Below are 15,633 nucleotides of genomic sequence, written 5' to 3'. Positions count from 1 at the left end.
GATTATACATCTGATTAATACACTACCAATAATACGTCTAGGAAAAGAAGCTAGTAGAAAGCATGTTATTAATTAGTTCACTCTTTGAATGGATTGACAGCCCCACTCATACTGGCTCTTAAGTGTTATGTCCCTCCTCACCTGGTTGCCCCCCATCCCGTGACAGTTGAAGAAGCCCACTTTCTCGTTCTCCTTACGTCCCATGTTATCAACACACTGGTTGGTCTCCACATTCCTGATCTACCAGACACAAACACACGCAAGTTACTTGGTCACACCTTTACAATTTATAGTTGTATATTTGTTTTGCAGCCACACAAGCTCTTGAAAGCACAGCACACAATGGCACAGTAGAAATAAGATACGGATTACTGTAAATCAGTGAGGCTCAATGTTCTTATAGCCTAGAATTGTTACCTTGTAGTTGTACTACATTCATGTTTGTCCAGATTCATGTAGTATACCATATGTGGTGTATATTAAAAGCAGTTTCAAAAGTCTTTTTTGTGGGCAAAATTGAACTTGAGTGACTAAAACTGCACTAAATCATGACCATAACAACATTTTTGCAGAAGATTGTGCTGCCGCATTTTGTTGAACCCCAGACCTTTTTGTCATCATTTCATTGTTTTGTTGCCAAAACGAGTTTTTATGCAGCCACACTGACATGAGGCCTCGATCCCAAAATGTTCTTCCTCAATTTTTTCAACTCTAATTTAGTTTTACAGGCAGGAGGCAAAGCCTGATGGACACGTGAAAACTCCTCGGCTCCCGACATCTATTGTGTACCTCTTGTTGTAACATTAAAGTCTTTGCCAGGCTGAGAGATTGACACGATGCATACATGGTAGATGGAAGGAGTCACAACTAACCATCAGGCAAAAATATGGGGCTAAAAAAGCCCTATAATGTGCGAGGAACAATTTTTTGGCATGATAACATTCCATGAATGAAGCCCACTGACCGCTGCTTGCCCAAATTTGCTCAGTTCATCCAGGTTGAAGGACCGTTTGTACCAAATGTTGAAGAAAATCCTTTTTTTTTCTTTTTTCAAATTCTAACAACACACACCTGGCGTCACACTCCTACTTCTGCCAACCTGACAGCTCGTTGTTCAAGAGGCACAAGCTGCTGAAGTTGAAGCCACATCAGATCTCTCTCACTCTCTCTCACACACACACACACACACACGAACGCACTCACACACAAGTCACCAGTCTCAGTATTGTCGAAGCTTTCCTCTCAGAGAACCCAAGTGACAGACCAAACTGACAGTTACGCACCGCAGCCACCCACATTTGTCAAGTTGTTTTTCCATTTCTGAGTCAACTTTGTCAACTCGCTCACTCCCAAGTAGTGATTGACTGCAGGTCCGCTCTCTGGTTCAGGGACATTTAAGAGGTAGAAGTTGAATGAATACATAAAACAGATCAGCAAAGTTCTGCTCATTACTGGCACATTTAAAGCTAAATGGATGTGATTGCAAAGCTCTGAGAAAACAGCTAAAGATGAACCGTCTCCGTGTGTTTCCTGGGCAGTGTGTTTATGCCTCGTATGCAAGAACAAAATAGCGTTGATAATTAAGTGATACGAAACCTAATGGCACCAGCTGTTACAGAAGGGCTGACTGTGTGTGTTATGGGGGATGAGTTGTCTCAGAGGGAGGCTGAGCTGCTGTAGAGGCTGGAGAGAGTGAGACAGATAGAGAGAGGGAGGTAGAGAGAGATTGTACCGCACTACAAGCTGAGCAGCACAGATGGAAAACCCTCTCAAATCTTGGATCATACAGCCTCATTTTACCACGGGTTCTTCTACTGCCGTCAGTTTGAAATTGCCTCCATCTATCGCACACGCTGCTTGTCAGTGCTGAATTAGTAGTGCTGTGGCTGATACGGAGGCACGTCATGTTTAGGTTCGGTGAGAGCAGCAATGAACCACACAAACAACGTTGATGTATTTCACCCCAAATTCCTCACACCGTTGCTCATTTTAATTTTTTTAACGACGCTTCGTGATCCATCTGAGAATCACAAACCACCTTGGACGGATTCTGACAGGTAATTGCGTTGCTCAGCACTACAAGCTCAGTACCGCGAACGTGTAGCATCTACATGTGAGCCTTATCTCACCCCCCCCCCCCCCCCACTGTGCATCGTACATCTGTGTAAACCTGTGATGTGGATCAATACCTACCGCGCCAACGTCCCTGCGTTTGTTTATCATAACACGTTCAATACCAACAGTTGGGGGATGTTTGGTCTTATCTAGTTTGCTTCAGCCCTCGCCTGATCCTGAGGTTTTTAGATTTTCCTCACTGTGATATTATTCTCTGAATACACAAACCCGGAGGCAAAGACATATCTGACTCATTGTAGGGGGGGGGGGGGGTATGTCTGCTGCATTATGGGAGATCAGAGTACAAAAAAAGCTCATACTTCACCAAGTGAGTAGTATCTTCTCGGGATCTGGGAGTCTGGGTAGATGTTCTCCAGATACCAGGAAAACGGTTTGCACTTCAAGGCCTCGCGGAGGGCTTTGCGGGAAGAAACATCTCCGTAGTTCACTCGCATCACTCCTGCAGCATCGAGACAAGATTCAGCAGAGGTGAGCAATGTAGTTTTCAAACCTGTATCACGATGGGTCTGTGTATTATTTTAGTAATGATACATACTATTAAAATAGTCCCATAAACACATTTGACTGTCATCAACAACTAAATAATAATAGTAAAGTTGACTTCAAACAATTTTAATTAGAATCACAATTTAGAAAAAAAGGGAACACTCGTATGTGCACAATTCATAAACTAATCTCTGGATTAGCAAAATAACAGATTTTATGACAATTATCATTTTCTGTAAAATACAAATGCAAATAATGCTCAAATAATGCAAATATCCCTATTAAATCACAATGTTGCTGATATACATTTTTTCACAGCCCTATGATTCAGCGTCATGAGTCTGTATTTGCATTAATTACGTTTTTTTGCACCACCGATAATGAACACCAGAGGGACCCTTTATAGAGAGAGAGAGAGAGAAAGAGAGAGAGAGAGAGAGACACCCTTTTTCTAGAAACAATGGATTTACCAGTCCCTGCAAACATGACATAAACACAGCAATTCAACCACTGTGCAGCACATGAGGACAACACACAAACAGACACACACACGTATGTTATTCAGCTACAATGGACCTGCGTGATGCATCAGCAAAGACAAACACATGAGGCAGATGGTTACTCCCCAGTGTGTCGGAGGATTCATCCAAGGGGAGACTTTTATCATCAGCTGGCATGATTACATCATAGGAACATGAAGTAGAATGTATAAAATCAGGCAGCATGGAAGTAAACATGATGCACAGTGTCTATTTATCCATGAAAGGCAAGCCTTTCAACTTGGTGTGCTTTAATCAGAGAAATTGAAATACCAGGTTGGCGGATAAAACTGAGCCGAAGGCCCCTCGTTTACCCCCCCCCCCCCCCCCCGTAGGGTCTGAGCATCACATGTTGCAGATGATGAATAGCCTCTTTGATGTTGAAATCACCAGCACAGAGGAGGGACAAGGAAAGAGACGCACTTTTAATAGCATCACTAGATGCCGCTCCCAAAGTCTCGGGCCCGGCAACATACAGTATTCCTCTGTGCCTGAGTGAGGTCTGGCAGCAGCATGGCCCAGATCATTCTCCCTAATGTCCTGGAGGAGCAGGCAGAGTCACCGTGGGACCACAATATACACAAAAAGACTCATCCATCACAAAAGCGGCTCTGTCTCCTAAACTGCCTGTGGTGGAGGAGGATCCTGCCTGAGTGAAGGAGTAGAAGGCCAGAATTTGTACTTTAATTTAGACCTGCAGATTACAGATGATCCCTTAAAGGTTGCCTGGCACCTAAAACACTTAACCAGAGATTTCTGGGCCACTGCTGTCTGCTGAAGGGTAATCATATTATCCAGCTGACAGATGGGGGGGTACTCATCTCTCAATCTGCACAATTGTATTGTTCTAGTGTGTGTGTGTGTGTGTGTGTGTGTGTGTGTGTGTGTGTGGCTAAGCACTGTTGGAGCTTCTCCAGAAATTTGTCTGAATATGGTTTTGTGAGGTTGAGTCCAGAGTCGTGTAGAATGTGTCGATCGCTGGGCCTCATTCACAATTCTTACACACAAATCTGTTCTTTAACCACACTTGAGCACTTTTTTAGCCCTCAATTTAGTCTCAAAGGCAGTAATATTAAAGTATTAGGAAGATAGAATACAACAATAGATGTTGAGTGGAACGAGTTACTACTAGGCATCAGGTTCGGCTTCCTGCCTGTAAGACTGAACTGAGGGCTAAACAAAGACTGTCAGAACAAATTGGAGCCTAAGAACATTACATGAATGTGGCGCATTATTCACAGTTCGGGACTAAAGTGGGACACTGTAAGAGGAGAAATAAAAATTGTAAAATAAATCAGTGTCAGACCAAAAAACGGAGCAGAAAGTTTCCCTTTTTCATACCAATTTGCAACATCACCAAGCGCACTGCTGCACTGAATAAAACATCTACCCACTGAGCTTTCCGGTACATTCTGTAGAATGTTTTAAAACATGCTCAATTCATGACATTGTTGAACGGGATTCTACCGTCTTCCAGGCGGAGAGATGCAGTCAGCTCTGTACCTGGTGAAATAATATAGAAGAAATCTTTGAAGTCGTCCATCCACACCTCCGCCAGTCTCCTGTTGTTCTTGTTGATGACTTGACCCGTACCTCCAGGGAAGCTGTACGGAGTGGCCTTCCGGAAAACATGGCCGACATGGGAGCACGTAACTATTTCCAAAGAGCCGCCACACTGCCAGATCTGCAGACATACAAAGAAAACAATGACAACAGTCCGTCATTTCATCTGTCATCGGGAGTCGGCTCTCTACATTTTTATCGTCTGTACATTCTAAGTCCGATCTGAGAAAACAGAGATGTTTACAGGAAAGTAGCTATAAAAAAAAAAAAAAAAACAGCTGTGCGATAAATCCCACTTTCATGACGAGTATTCTGTTCAGTGTAAGAGGTGTTGATATATTTTGGAAGGCTGTAATTTGTGGTGCTGTTGCACTGGGTTGTTCCTTATATTATGTCAGTGTAACTTTTCAACAGCCCCACAAATCACAGCCTTCCAAAAAGAAATAATGGCCGTTCAGATAAGGGTCAAGGGATGGGAAATGTGGGCGTTTCATGTGAAAATATAGAGAGAGACGTGCATGGGCTGTATTCTAGTGTATCGATGGGAACTGGGGGAAAGGGTAATGTCTGTTTTTGCCGTGAAATGTCACTGCTGTGTGCATGAACGCGAGGAATTCCCTGTTGTTCTTAATGTTCTTCATTGCCACGTTAAAAGCAACCCTCAGGTTCTCGTCATCCGGCTTAATGCACCTCCCTCCCATGCAGAATACAGTGCAGCTCAGGCCACTTTATTCTGTCTGACAGGCCAGTCTGACACATACAGGACCAACACAGTCCGCTAAGGCTCAGGTTTAAAGTACCCACACTCCAGTTGCAATATTGGAGTGGAGTAGAAGTACTGCACTCTTTTTTGTTTTTGTACTCGCTGTTTTATGACATCTTATGAACTTATTTCCTGATCACTGAAATGTTGCACGGTGCATTTTAGTGACACCTGTGATTCGATGATTCTGCTGGTAGGTGAGAGATTTAGGAAACAATGTTTACACGTGTTTTGCAGTATGTAAATATCACATAAACTTCTTAGATTAATTTGTGAATATTCTCAGTTATCCAGGTCATCGTAATCCTCAAAAAATGATCAAACGAGGCAACTGGACAAGAGGATTGAGTCCAGTTGCCTCGTTTGATCATTTTTTTGAGGATTCTTAGATTAAGAATCAGCTATCGGCCACAATCAGTTGTACATACATGGTAATGTACGGGAAAGAAAAAAAACCTCTTGTGCACACTTGCTCCACTTCCGACCTATTCTCATCTTCTGTGCTTTTCCAATCCACTCAGAAGTCAACAAGGAAAACAGATTTAATTTACGCAGCTGAGAAACTTCTAGAACCTTCATAGAAGCAGCAGCCAAAAAGAAAAAAAATTCTTCTCCATCTGTCTTTCTCACAATGTGACATCACACTTCTCTATATCTGGACAATATGTTCATGCTCCACCCACCGGAGTTTACTCTGTTAATCTTGTGTTACAGTAGAAAGTTGCAATGTTGTCAGTCACTTACTCTGAAAGACATTTCCAGGTTCTCTCCACCCCAAATATCCATCCCTGGATCGTAGCTTCCTATTTCTTCAAAGTATGTTTTGTCTATAGAGAATAATCCTCCTGCCATGGTGGGGGTTCTACAAGACACACACACACACACACACACACACACACACACACACACACACACACACACACACACGCATACACACAATAAAGCAATATTGCATCTCCTCATTCTCTGCTTATTAGGACTTACATGTGACTCAGAGGAATAGTCCCTGTACAATAAAGAGCTATTTGTTTGACAATTTGAGACAAAGCCTTAGAGGACTAATTACATTCATCTTTTAGCTCCATGTTGAATTCAGCCATAAATTCAGGACGCTGTTTTGTTCTGCTAGTGATTTGCATAAAGATGACACATTGTTTTCTGTGTGCAGCCCAAAAAAAAAGCAACTGTAAGCAGAGTTTTCACTCGGCTAATTTTAATTCATTTGAGTTTATACACACTTAGTCTGCAACAGAGGGAAAAAAAACATAGCAAATAATGTCATTTAGATGCTTGCTTGTTTTCGCGGGATACACAGATGAAAAGGATCTGTTTCTATTTGCAGATAAAAATTGAACTTTTCGTGAAGAGTTTTGAAGAAATCAAACCTTCTATGTCTGCTCTGTAGCACGCTGTCATCACAGGAAAACATTTCACATGAGAAATCTCTTTGATCCTTCTCATCTTGGTGTGCCATTTGACCGCTCAATTCTTAATCAACGCGACAGAAGGTAGACGCGCGCGCACGCACACACACACACACACACACCTGAAATACAACACCTGAGTTTTTTTTCTTTGGCGTACCTGACAGGAAGTGTTCTATCACCTTTGCGTCGATCCATCTCTCGCTGGGGAACTGGGTACCAGCGGAAATTCAGCTTCCAGTTAAAGCCACCATAAGTCATATCGGAGCCTGCCATGTATTCGAAAGTCTCGTCACTGATGACGTCGATGATGGGACACACCACTGCTGTCCTGGAAAAAACAAAAACAATACTGCATGACACATTTACCTTCCAACAGAAGTGGAGGGGAGGGGAGTCACCTTGTAATTCCTGATACTTTCACAATACTTTGCTCATGATAATATCACGATACAGTGACTCAGCACTTTACTGCGAAGGAGTAAAGAAGGAGTTATATATGTAGGAAAAACTGAAAACTGAGGAGTGCCCAAAGTGGGGCCTGGGAGCCAAATTTTGCCCACCATTAGGTTTGATTTACTGTAGTCCTTCACATGTAAGTTGTAGTTGAGGTCCCCCTCACTAAGGTCCTTTCCAAGACGTTACACTCCAGTACAGGAAATACCAAAATGCCCAAATCATTTTTTACTTTTATTTGACACCCCGCCCCCCCAACCCATAAACAATAGCAAACCACTTATTTAAGGATACACTCGGATTGATGCGGCAAACAGCTTTAACAACTCATGACTAACAGACACATTCTCACCTTTGCATTAGCGCGCTATGTTGTGATGGTTAATATGAATTGCACTGCAATTATGGGATAATAAGAAGACAATTTTATGGTGATATATCTAATAGGAGTTGAGAGATGAAAAAAGTGGTTGATGAGCGACCGCTGACGGAACAGAGAACCTTTTTGAAAGGTCTTCCAAGAAGAAGAAACTGCACTGCACAACAGTTAATCCTGACATTTTGTCTAAAGAGTGAATTAGCGGCAGCAGCATACTGAAGGCGTCAACACGTGTGCAGAAGCATTCAGTGAAAACATAATGGCTCTGTAATATAATATTCTGAGTCATAAGATGGCACCATCCTCCTGAGGGAAAATGACTGCGTCTGAAGTCAGATAACAGATGGATTGTAGGAGAATCATTATCAACCATCCATCCATCCATTAATGTCACTCACACACTCTTTCTAACAGGCCAGTTAGAGCTTGAAGTACCAAATAAAGACCACGTCAGTTTAAAAGAAATAAGATTTGGCTCAATAAACCATCTAAGAGGCTGGCGAACGAAGAAAAAAACACAAATATCGTATCTGTACACCCGAGAAAACGAGTCTGTGACAAAAACATCTTTGTCCACTTTAACTGTCATTCTACCAATATCAGCTGTAGCAGCAGTAAATGGAGCCGAGCGGAAGCTGACCAAGCAAAAATAATTATCTTCTTCTTCTAACAGGCTCAAATGCTGCATTCATAACTGACAGGTTGCTGTCCCCTCAATATTCTCCCCAGCTCCTGCACCGCCACATGCTATTCAAGTGAAATGTGATCCACCAGTTAAAAAAGCAAGTTTCAGGGAGTCAGTACGGCTTTAAAGTGATACTTCACCTTTGTTTTTAGCTCAAATCAAAGTGCGACAATTTTTGGATGAAGTACTGCAGGAATGGTGAACACCAGACTCCAGACATTCCCCATCAAGGCTCCTACCTGTCCTCTTTGATGCGGGCCAGCAGGGGTTCTAGCCAGCCTACCGTGCACTCGCAGTGTGCATCCAGGAAGGTGATGACCTGACCTTTGGTAGCAGCCGCCCCCCTCAACCTGGCTCTGATCAGACCTGAACGCTGCTCCATCCTCAGGATCCTCACCGGCACCTCCAGAGTCTTCACATAATCGTCCAACTTTGTCCTCAGGAAGTCTGTAACAAAACAAGGAAATATAAATCTGCCACAGAACACGAAACATTTATTAAATCCCAGCAGATGTAGACATGACAGATACAGGGTCAGATAACTTTGTCAGATAACAGCTAATAGCCACGACACCGACCTCTCTCGCTGCAGTCGTCAACCAGCACGATTTCCACCAGCAGGTGTCGAGGGGAGCGGTTGATGACACTGTGGACGGTGCGCAACAGGGTGCTCCAGGCCTCATTGTGGAACACGATGACAATGCTGGTGTTCGGCAGGTCATCTGAGTACACCTTGGTTTTACAGCTGTTGGGGCAGTCAAGGAAAGAAGGAAAATCAGTGAAACTGAATTAAACCAAGGAACATTAAACAAGTGTCTTTACTCAACTTTACCAGCCACAAATACGAAGACTCTTAACTTCAGATCTTTTTGCTGCTGCCACTCTAATTAAAATACATGTCCTCAATGAATTTCATCAAAATATGCTCAATCGTCCCAAAATAGTGACACAAATACCTCTGATATCCTGCCAATAGACTAGAACTGTCTTCAGAATCTACAATTTGATACTGTTCACATCCAAAACTTGATCATGTGTTACTTGTGATATTACCTGTCTTACATCAGAATCCATCCTTCAGTTCTGGAGTGACCCTGTTATCAATTTAACACACGCCCTTGATCGCATTACGTCTTAAGTGAGGTAAGAATTTTGATCATAACAGCAAAACATTATCCCCTATCAACACCTCGCCATCTCTAATGCACCGCGGCTAAATCTATTGGTCTATTGCAGTAACGGTCGCCTGCCGCTGGTGTATCAACAGCATCTAGGAGCAGAACCTGACTGCTGCTGGAGTCAGTGAGATTTACTGACACGTTTTTAAAAATATGTAGAAAATATAAACCTGTTTGACAGCAATGCCAGTACACCCTTGGCTTGATGGGATGTCTGTCAAAGTCAAAGACGGGGGCGAATGTAGGATGCCGCCGTAGCAAAGAATGCGGAATGAAGAATGAGCCTACAGAGAGGGGAGATGGACGGGCAGCTGCCTCCATGACAGCGGGAGGAACCGAGGCTGAAAGAAGCCATCGGGCACATAGCATCACTAGTGTAGCTACGTCTGTTCTAAGTGACCGGACTGAGCCACAAACCTGGCCCGTGAGCGTTACCCTCCACGCAGAATGTTCCTGCAGAGCAACAGTTCTACCGAGAAGGCTGTAACCACACAGCTGGAGAAATACTGCAGTGATAAAACTGTGACCTGCAATAAACCTCCTGTGATATTTATATTGAGGGAACTATAATAACCAGAAAAAAACTAGATCCTTTCCCTGTAATATACTCCTTTTAGGGCCAGCAAGGTTTTATGGGGTTCATACCGATATGAATATCAGGGAGTAAGAACATTCCAGTATTGTATTATTTGATTAATATTATGAGATTTGATCCGGTATTAGGCTGATGGTACTTACAAGTATCAAATCAATACATCTCGAAATGATACTGGATTTTAAGAAGCTGGCACCAATATAAGGGTGTTAAAAGATAATAAAAATCGATTTATCAACCGTTTTTCCTTTCGTAAGATCTGTCAGATCTCGTTATCAGACACTTGTGATAAAGACATACTGGAGGCCGTTTGTTGTACAATTTGTAAGGAACTTAATTATCGTAAATGACATCAGTCCTCTGATATAATAAACTTCATTCGTAATATAATAGTTATAATTAAGTGAAAATTATGTCCAGGCAAAAAAAAGAACATCATACAGCTTGATAGTGATATATTTGTGATCCATTATCAGCCAAAAATATAGGTTTGTTTTTTTTAATTTTACTATGTAGGAGAAAATTTGCTATGATTAAATTAGATAAATTCATATTTTTTCATCTGCATTCTCATAATGCTCTAAAGCTCTGGAGCAGGGATGCCTAAAGTGGGGACCTGGGGGGCCAAATTTGGCCAGCCATAAGGTTGATTTTAGCCTGACATGAATTATATGGTCATGGTTTATAGGCAGCGGAGTGAAACTTTGGTGCAGAATCTTTGTTTTGGTGCAGGTGAAGCAAGAAAAAAGGCGGAGAGAAAGAAACTAACTCATTTTAACAACACAATGTGTTCATTTTAGTTTGAGTTTTGGCCCTCCAAAAGGAAAAAGTTTGGGGCCCGCTGGACTACAGTCCTGGGTAAGACAAGATATACATTAGAAAATGTAGCACGCAGCATGCAGGTGTGGAGAGAAGAACTATCGCTCATTTCTTACAGGCAGAGACTTAATGAAAGCGTTGAGTGACGAACTTGTGCTGGATCGGAATATTTAACCATGAATTTCCTTGATAATGTCATCACTGGAAGTGAGTGGCAGAGTACTGCAGCGACATGAGATGAATGTACATGGGAGTCATGCAAATTGCTCCTAGGATTTTCATTAAATGCTCAAGTGGATGTTGAATGACAGTAAACAAAAACCTTCCTCCACTGAAATGTCAGGGCTGACGTGCGCACCTGAGCCACAACGCTGCCCATCATTACAGTACATAATTACAATAGCATCTAATGGAGGAGTGACAGCCGAATGCATTTTAATCCTCGGAATGACATAACCTTGATGACTGTCAACATCACCACTTCATCCTCTGCTACAATGCCTTCTATCACTGCCTGTGACCCTGATGAGCTGACATGCTGAGGACATTTGGGAGAGTGAAACTTGAGCAAACACATCACACATGAGAGAGGAAAAAAAAATTTGAAAAGGGACGCAAAGGAGAGAAATTAATCGCAGGGGTCAGAACTATTAATAATCTGCATGGTTAACACAAAGAACAAACTTCCAAATATGTGTACATGTGGTTTTTGAAGAAGTAAAGACTGATAACGTGAAGTGGAAGACAAAAGTCAGTCAGATGAATAAAATTTTAAAAAACCCAACAATTTATCACTGTTGGTACATGGTTTCTGTTTACCTATATTAATTTAACAATTCAAAAAAAGGCAATGAATGTTATCAGAACTCTTATCAAAATCACAATGACTATTTTCCATCTGTTGCTGGAGCTATATACAGCTGCGGGAGCGCGTTACAGTTCGTCCTTCCGTACAGGAGCTTACGCGTTCTTCAGCTTCTCCTCAAGGCCATTTTCTTTTTAACCATCTTTTGTCGCGTTCATTGTTCCAGAGCTGAGACTGTCACATCCTGTGACATGTCTGAATTTCTCATTGGGTGGAATCACGCTTTTTTTTCGCTGTTGTTGTCATTGTTTAATAACCTGAAGCGAAAACAGCATTCTTTATCTGCAAGTAATGAATGAAGGGAGTGTTTACATCCCCTCCTGGACAGCAAAGGGGGAAAACTAGCTTGTGCGCATGAGTAGTGTTAATGACTGAGATTTCTAAGAGCCATATGTACACGTGGCTGTATAAATCTGACTAAAGAATGCATTTCCACATTTCTGCCCTTTTTCCAAGAACGGGGTGTTTTTTTATTTATGCATGTGACTCCAGGACTTCAGCATCCAAATGTAAACTGCTGGAGAGATCACGGCTGGGACATCTACTAGACTCCCAGGCTCATTAAAGAAATGTGATCGTTATGTAGACTATTAAATCAAGCTGCGGTTCATTTCCATGGCAGGAAAATATATCTATATTGCATGAATTTTTTTACAAGCATGATGCTCAAGGTGTACGAGGGTGTGAGTCACTGCGTGCGTATGCAAAACACATGAGCTTTACACACCCATCCAGCCTCACATCCGGCAGACTCCTGTTGAGTGCAATCATGTCACTGGCCATCAGATTGAACTGGTTAATCTTAAAGAGCTCCTTCATTTTCTCCTGGTCCTCCTTGGGGATGTTCACTGCTTTGCCCATCTCGCCCGGACCCTCGTGGCTCCGAGATATCACAGCTGGAACACACATAGGGAAAAGGTAGAACACAAGGATGACTGAGGGGAAAGCATCGCGATTGTACCGTTTTTTTAAAATCAGAATGTGAGGAACCGGTCAAACTGCATTGTAAAACTTTGCACATACAGGCTATTTCTTGATTCACAAAGAATATCAGATTGATGTTCGCCCATTAAATTACAAAAGCACCCCCACATTTCTTAATATATGATGAGAATGAGCTCTCTGAGCCCAGACTGATTCATATTGTTTGAAGGATTTCTCTTGAACACAAAGAAAGAAGTCGGCACTGGTTGAACAGTTCCAGTATAAAAGCAGCATTTGATTCACGAGCCTGGTGTCAGGTTAAGGAGAACGTGCACCAATATAAATATGAAGGTGCTTGTTCATGTCTTTGACTGTTCACGTTAAAATGCATACTTTAATCTATTGTTCAGAAAAGAAATATGTTCATTCATCACTAACCTTTATTAATCCGCAGCTTCTAACTAAAAATAAGTATTTCAGAAGAAAATGTGAGTGTCTCCTTTTCTCTTCTGCACAATTGATTGAAATGTTATTCAACTCACAACATGTTCAAATACAGTATAAACATATTCACTACACAAACTGCAATCACAGACCAACTTCTATAACAGTTTGCTTCTCTTTAGCAAATTACAAAAAAACAAAACAAAAAAAAAACAATTTGTTTTTATTAAAGTGGCACAATCTGAATTCACGCTGAAAAGGTGAAGACAGGTTATTCTTGCAACAGACCTCATTGTAAAAATTGGAAGGGAGAGTATTTGAATGAATCCTGCATTAGCATTTGCATAGTTTGAGGGAGCAAGTTACTGCCAGTGGCTCTGCTATTTATATTATTGTTGTTGTTACTGAAGGTTGCATCATCAGGCTATTGTAAACCACACACAACTACTTATTAGTTAAAGGACAAAAATATATACCAAATGCATTCAAGTCCAATGTAATACGAAGCGATGTATTAGATCTGTGTGTACTGTATGGATCAGTGACAGCGGTTCATGCTCAGGTCTTGGTAGTGGGATAGGATCGGCACGTGAAACTGCGCCATAACTCTGATAGTCTACCCGTGACAGAAGCCAGATGATATGTGAATAATGTCAGCGCCTGAATAAAAAAATAAAAAAACGCAGTCATTTTTGTTTTTTTTATTTTTGTCCGTGAAAATGGAATGCAATGATTACCATTCTCAGTTCATAACACATCTGCATCCGTCAAAATAATGTAAGAGTCAAATCTGCTGGTGAAGCATTGTCACGCACTGTTAGAGGCTGGATAAATATGTTAGCACACACTTGAGAAAAAGTGAAAATGTGATACGGCTTCTACGGAGAGCACAGCGCCCAGCTTAATCTCCCTCCCCGTTGCCATGGCTTGGCTTGGCTGGGTATTAAGTACTGTACTGTCTGGCAGCTCTATTTAATTTCTGTTTAATCTATTAGTGGTTTTGAACCGGACACTTGGGGGAACATGTACTGGTGAAAGCAAAGTCATCCTCAAAGTTACAGCAGTCCTCTTCCCTATAGTCAAACGGCGGCTGAACAGCAGCCTTGCCAATGTTGTTGTTGTCGCTGCAGCAGCGAGCCGGCTCCATTAACAAAAGGTAAATAACCCCCCAGGATTTATGACTGGGCCCTCGCCCCATCTCTCTCTAATAATCTCTGAGAGCAGAGGCAGTCATTTCCATGAAAAGGGGGACACACAGTTCACATTAGCTGCGAGGCTCCAGGTTAAGAGGATTCCTTCCAACCCCCGTGAAAATGATCTGTTGTCAGCTGATTGTTAATCTCCAGTGATTTTCTTTATGGAGATGCTGATTAGGGCTGAGCAATTTATTGATTCTGCGATATCTATCCATATTTTGTTTCCCCAGAGAGTATTGATTTATCAGCTGCAAGTATCAATACATTAAGCCCCATTCAAATCCCCCGTGTCCTGCACTTTGCAGGACGAGCAATTCAGTCTGCCTGCCGCTAGTGTCGCTGTAGAGCATTTCTAGTTACCCAGACTCCGACACCTTTCTCATCCGGTTAGAGCTGAGAGATTCAGCAGAATGGCAGCGAGTGTAAGTCCAGCGCCTGCATGCTTAAACGCAGATGTGTGGGAGCATTTTGGGTTCAAAAACAAAAAAGAAAAGCGACGATTTAGACAAAAGTATGGCGGTTTGCAAACTATGTCACACAAACGTTAAGTACTCTGGAAATACCACCAACCTGCGAGCCCACCTAAAACGTCATCACCCGGACAAGGAAATGCTAACTGAGACCGAGCCAAAGAAGCTGCGGCACGACCCGAAACAAACCACGCTGGACAGTGACGGCGGTGGTTGCCACGTTCCCATCTTCTTCACCGAGGTCACAGTAAATTGTGGAGTCCATTGCCTACTTTATCTGTCAGGATTTGAGACCTTATTCGGTGGTGGAAAACACCGGCTTTAGGCGCATGGTGAACGCGATGGAGCCTCTCTGTGCTATCGTCACCCACGAATTGAATTATTGGCTGCCATGGTTTATATTTAGTTAACCTGGTGGCTTGACTGGCTAGTGGCTACCTCATATGTTAAGTATCAAGCTAAAAAAGCTGGCAAAGAAGGCCACTTGCTGCACTTTAACTCTCCATTGTTCACTTTACTTTTTGAAAGCTACAATTTGCACTCAGTTTCAATAAATGAAACTGATTTTCTCACCACATCTTTGATTCATTTTGTCCAGCATTTGCAAGCTGCCAGTCAGAGCCATATGTTGTGTAATTGATGCTTTCAGTTCAGTTCATTCAATCCAAGTCAGTGGAACACTCACAAGATGTCACCAAAATCACTTTGTCC

At 42.2% G+C, this 15,633-nt stretch overlaps 1 protein-coding gene and 1 long non-coding RNA gene across 6 annotated transcripts in view; one reads left to right on the top strand and one right to left on the bottom strand.

Annotated features, from left to right (window-relative positions):
- LOC147251977 (uncharacterized) overlaps nucleotides 1–15,633 on the top strand; it is a 109,353-nt gene that overhangs the window by 68,727 nt on the left and 24,993 nt on the right. The gene's annotated exons all lie outside the window — the stretch shown is intronic.
- galnt13 (polypeptide N-acetylgalactosaminyltransferase 13) overlaps nucleotides 1–15,633 on the bottom strand; it is a 37,373-nt gene that overhangs the window by 12,336 nt on the left and 9,404 nt on the right. For all 5 annotated transcript variants that reach the window (XM_086220039.1, XM_086220041.1, XM_086220042.1 and 2 more), the window contains exons 3-10: nucleotides 12,616–12,784; nucleotides 9,010–9,176; nucleotides 8,671–8,878; nucleotides 7,072–7,242; nucleotides 6,232–6,349; nucleotides 4,665–4,845; nucleotides 2,436–2,575; nucleotides 142–240 (exon numbers count right to left, since the gene is read on the bottom strand). In XM_086220039.1, the coding sequence (XP_086076165.1) occupies nucleotides 142–240; nucleotides 2,436–2,575; nucleotides 4,665–4,845; nucleotides 6,232–6,349; nucleotides 7,072–7,242; nucleotides 8,671–8,878; nucleotides 9,010–9,176; nucleotides 12,616–12,784 (1,253 nt within the window). The remainder of the gene's footprint in view (nucleotides 1–141; nucleotides 241–2,435; nucleotides 2,576–4,664; nucleotides 4,846–6,231; nucleotides 6,350–7,071; nucleotides 7,243–8,670; nucleotides 8,879–9,009; nucleotides 9,177–12,615; nucleotides 12,785–15,633) is intronic.

The sequence above is a fragment of the Aulostomus chinensis genome, chromosome 12, assembly GCF_037954235.1.
Source record: "Aulostomus chinensis isolate RoL2024-O1b breed Wild chromosome 12, RoL_Achi_v1.0, whole genome shotgun sequence".
NCBI lineage: Eukaryota > Metazoa > Chordata > Actinopteri > Syngnathiformes > Aulostomidae > Aulostomus > Aulostomus chinensis.
The sequence above is the reverse complement of the archived record's forward strand: the minus strand, read 5'-3'. Positions and strand labels throughout refer to the sequence as shown.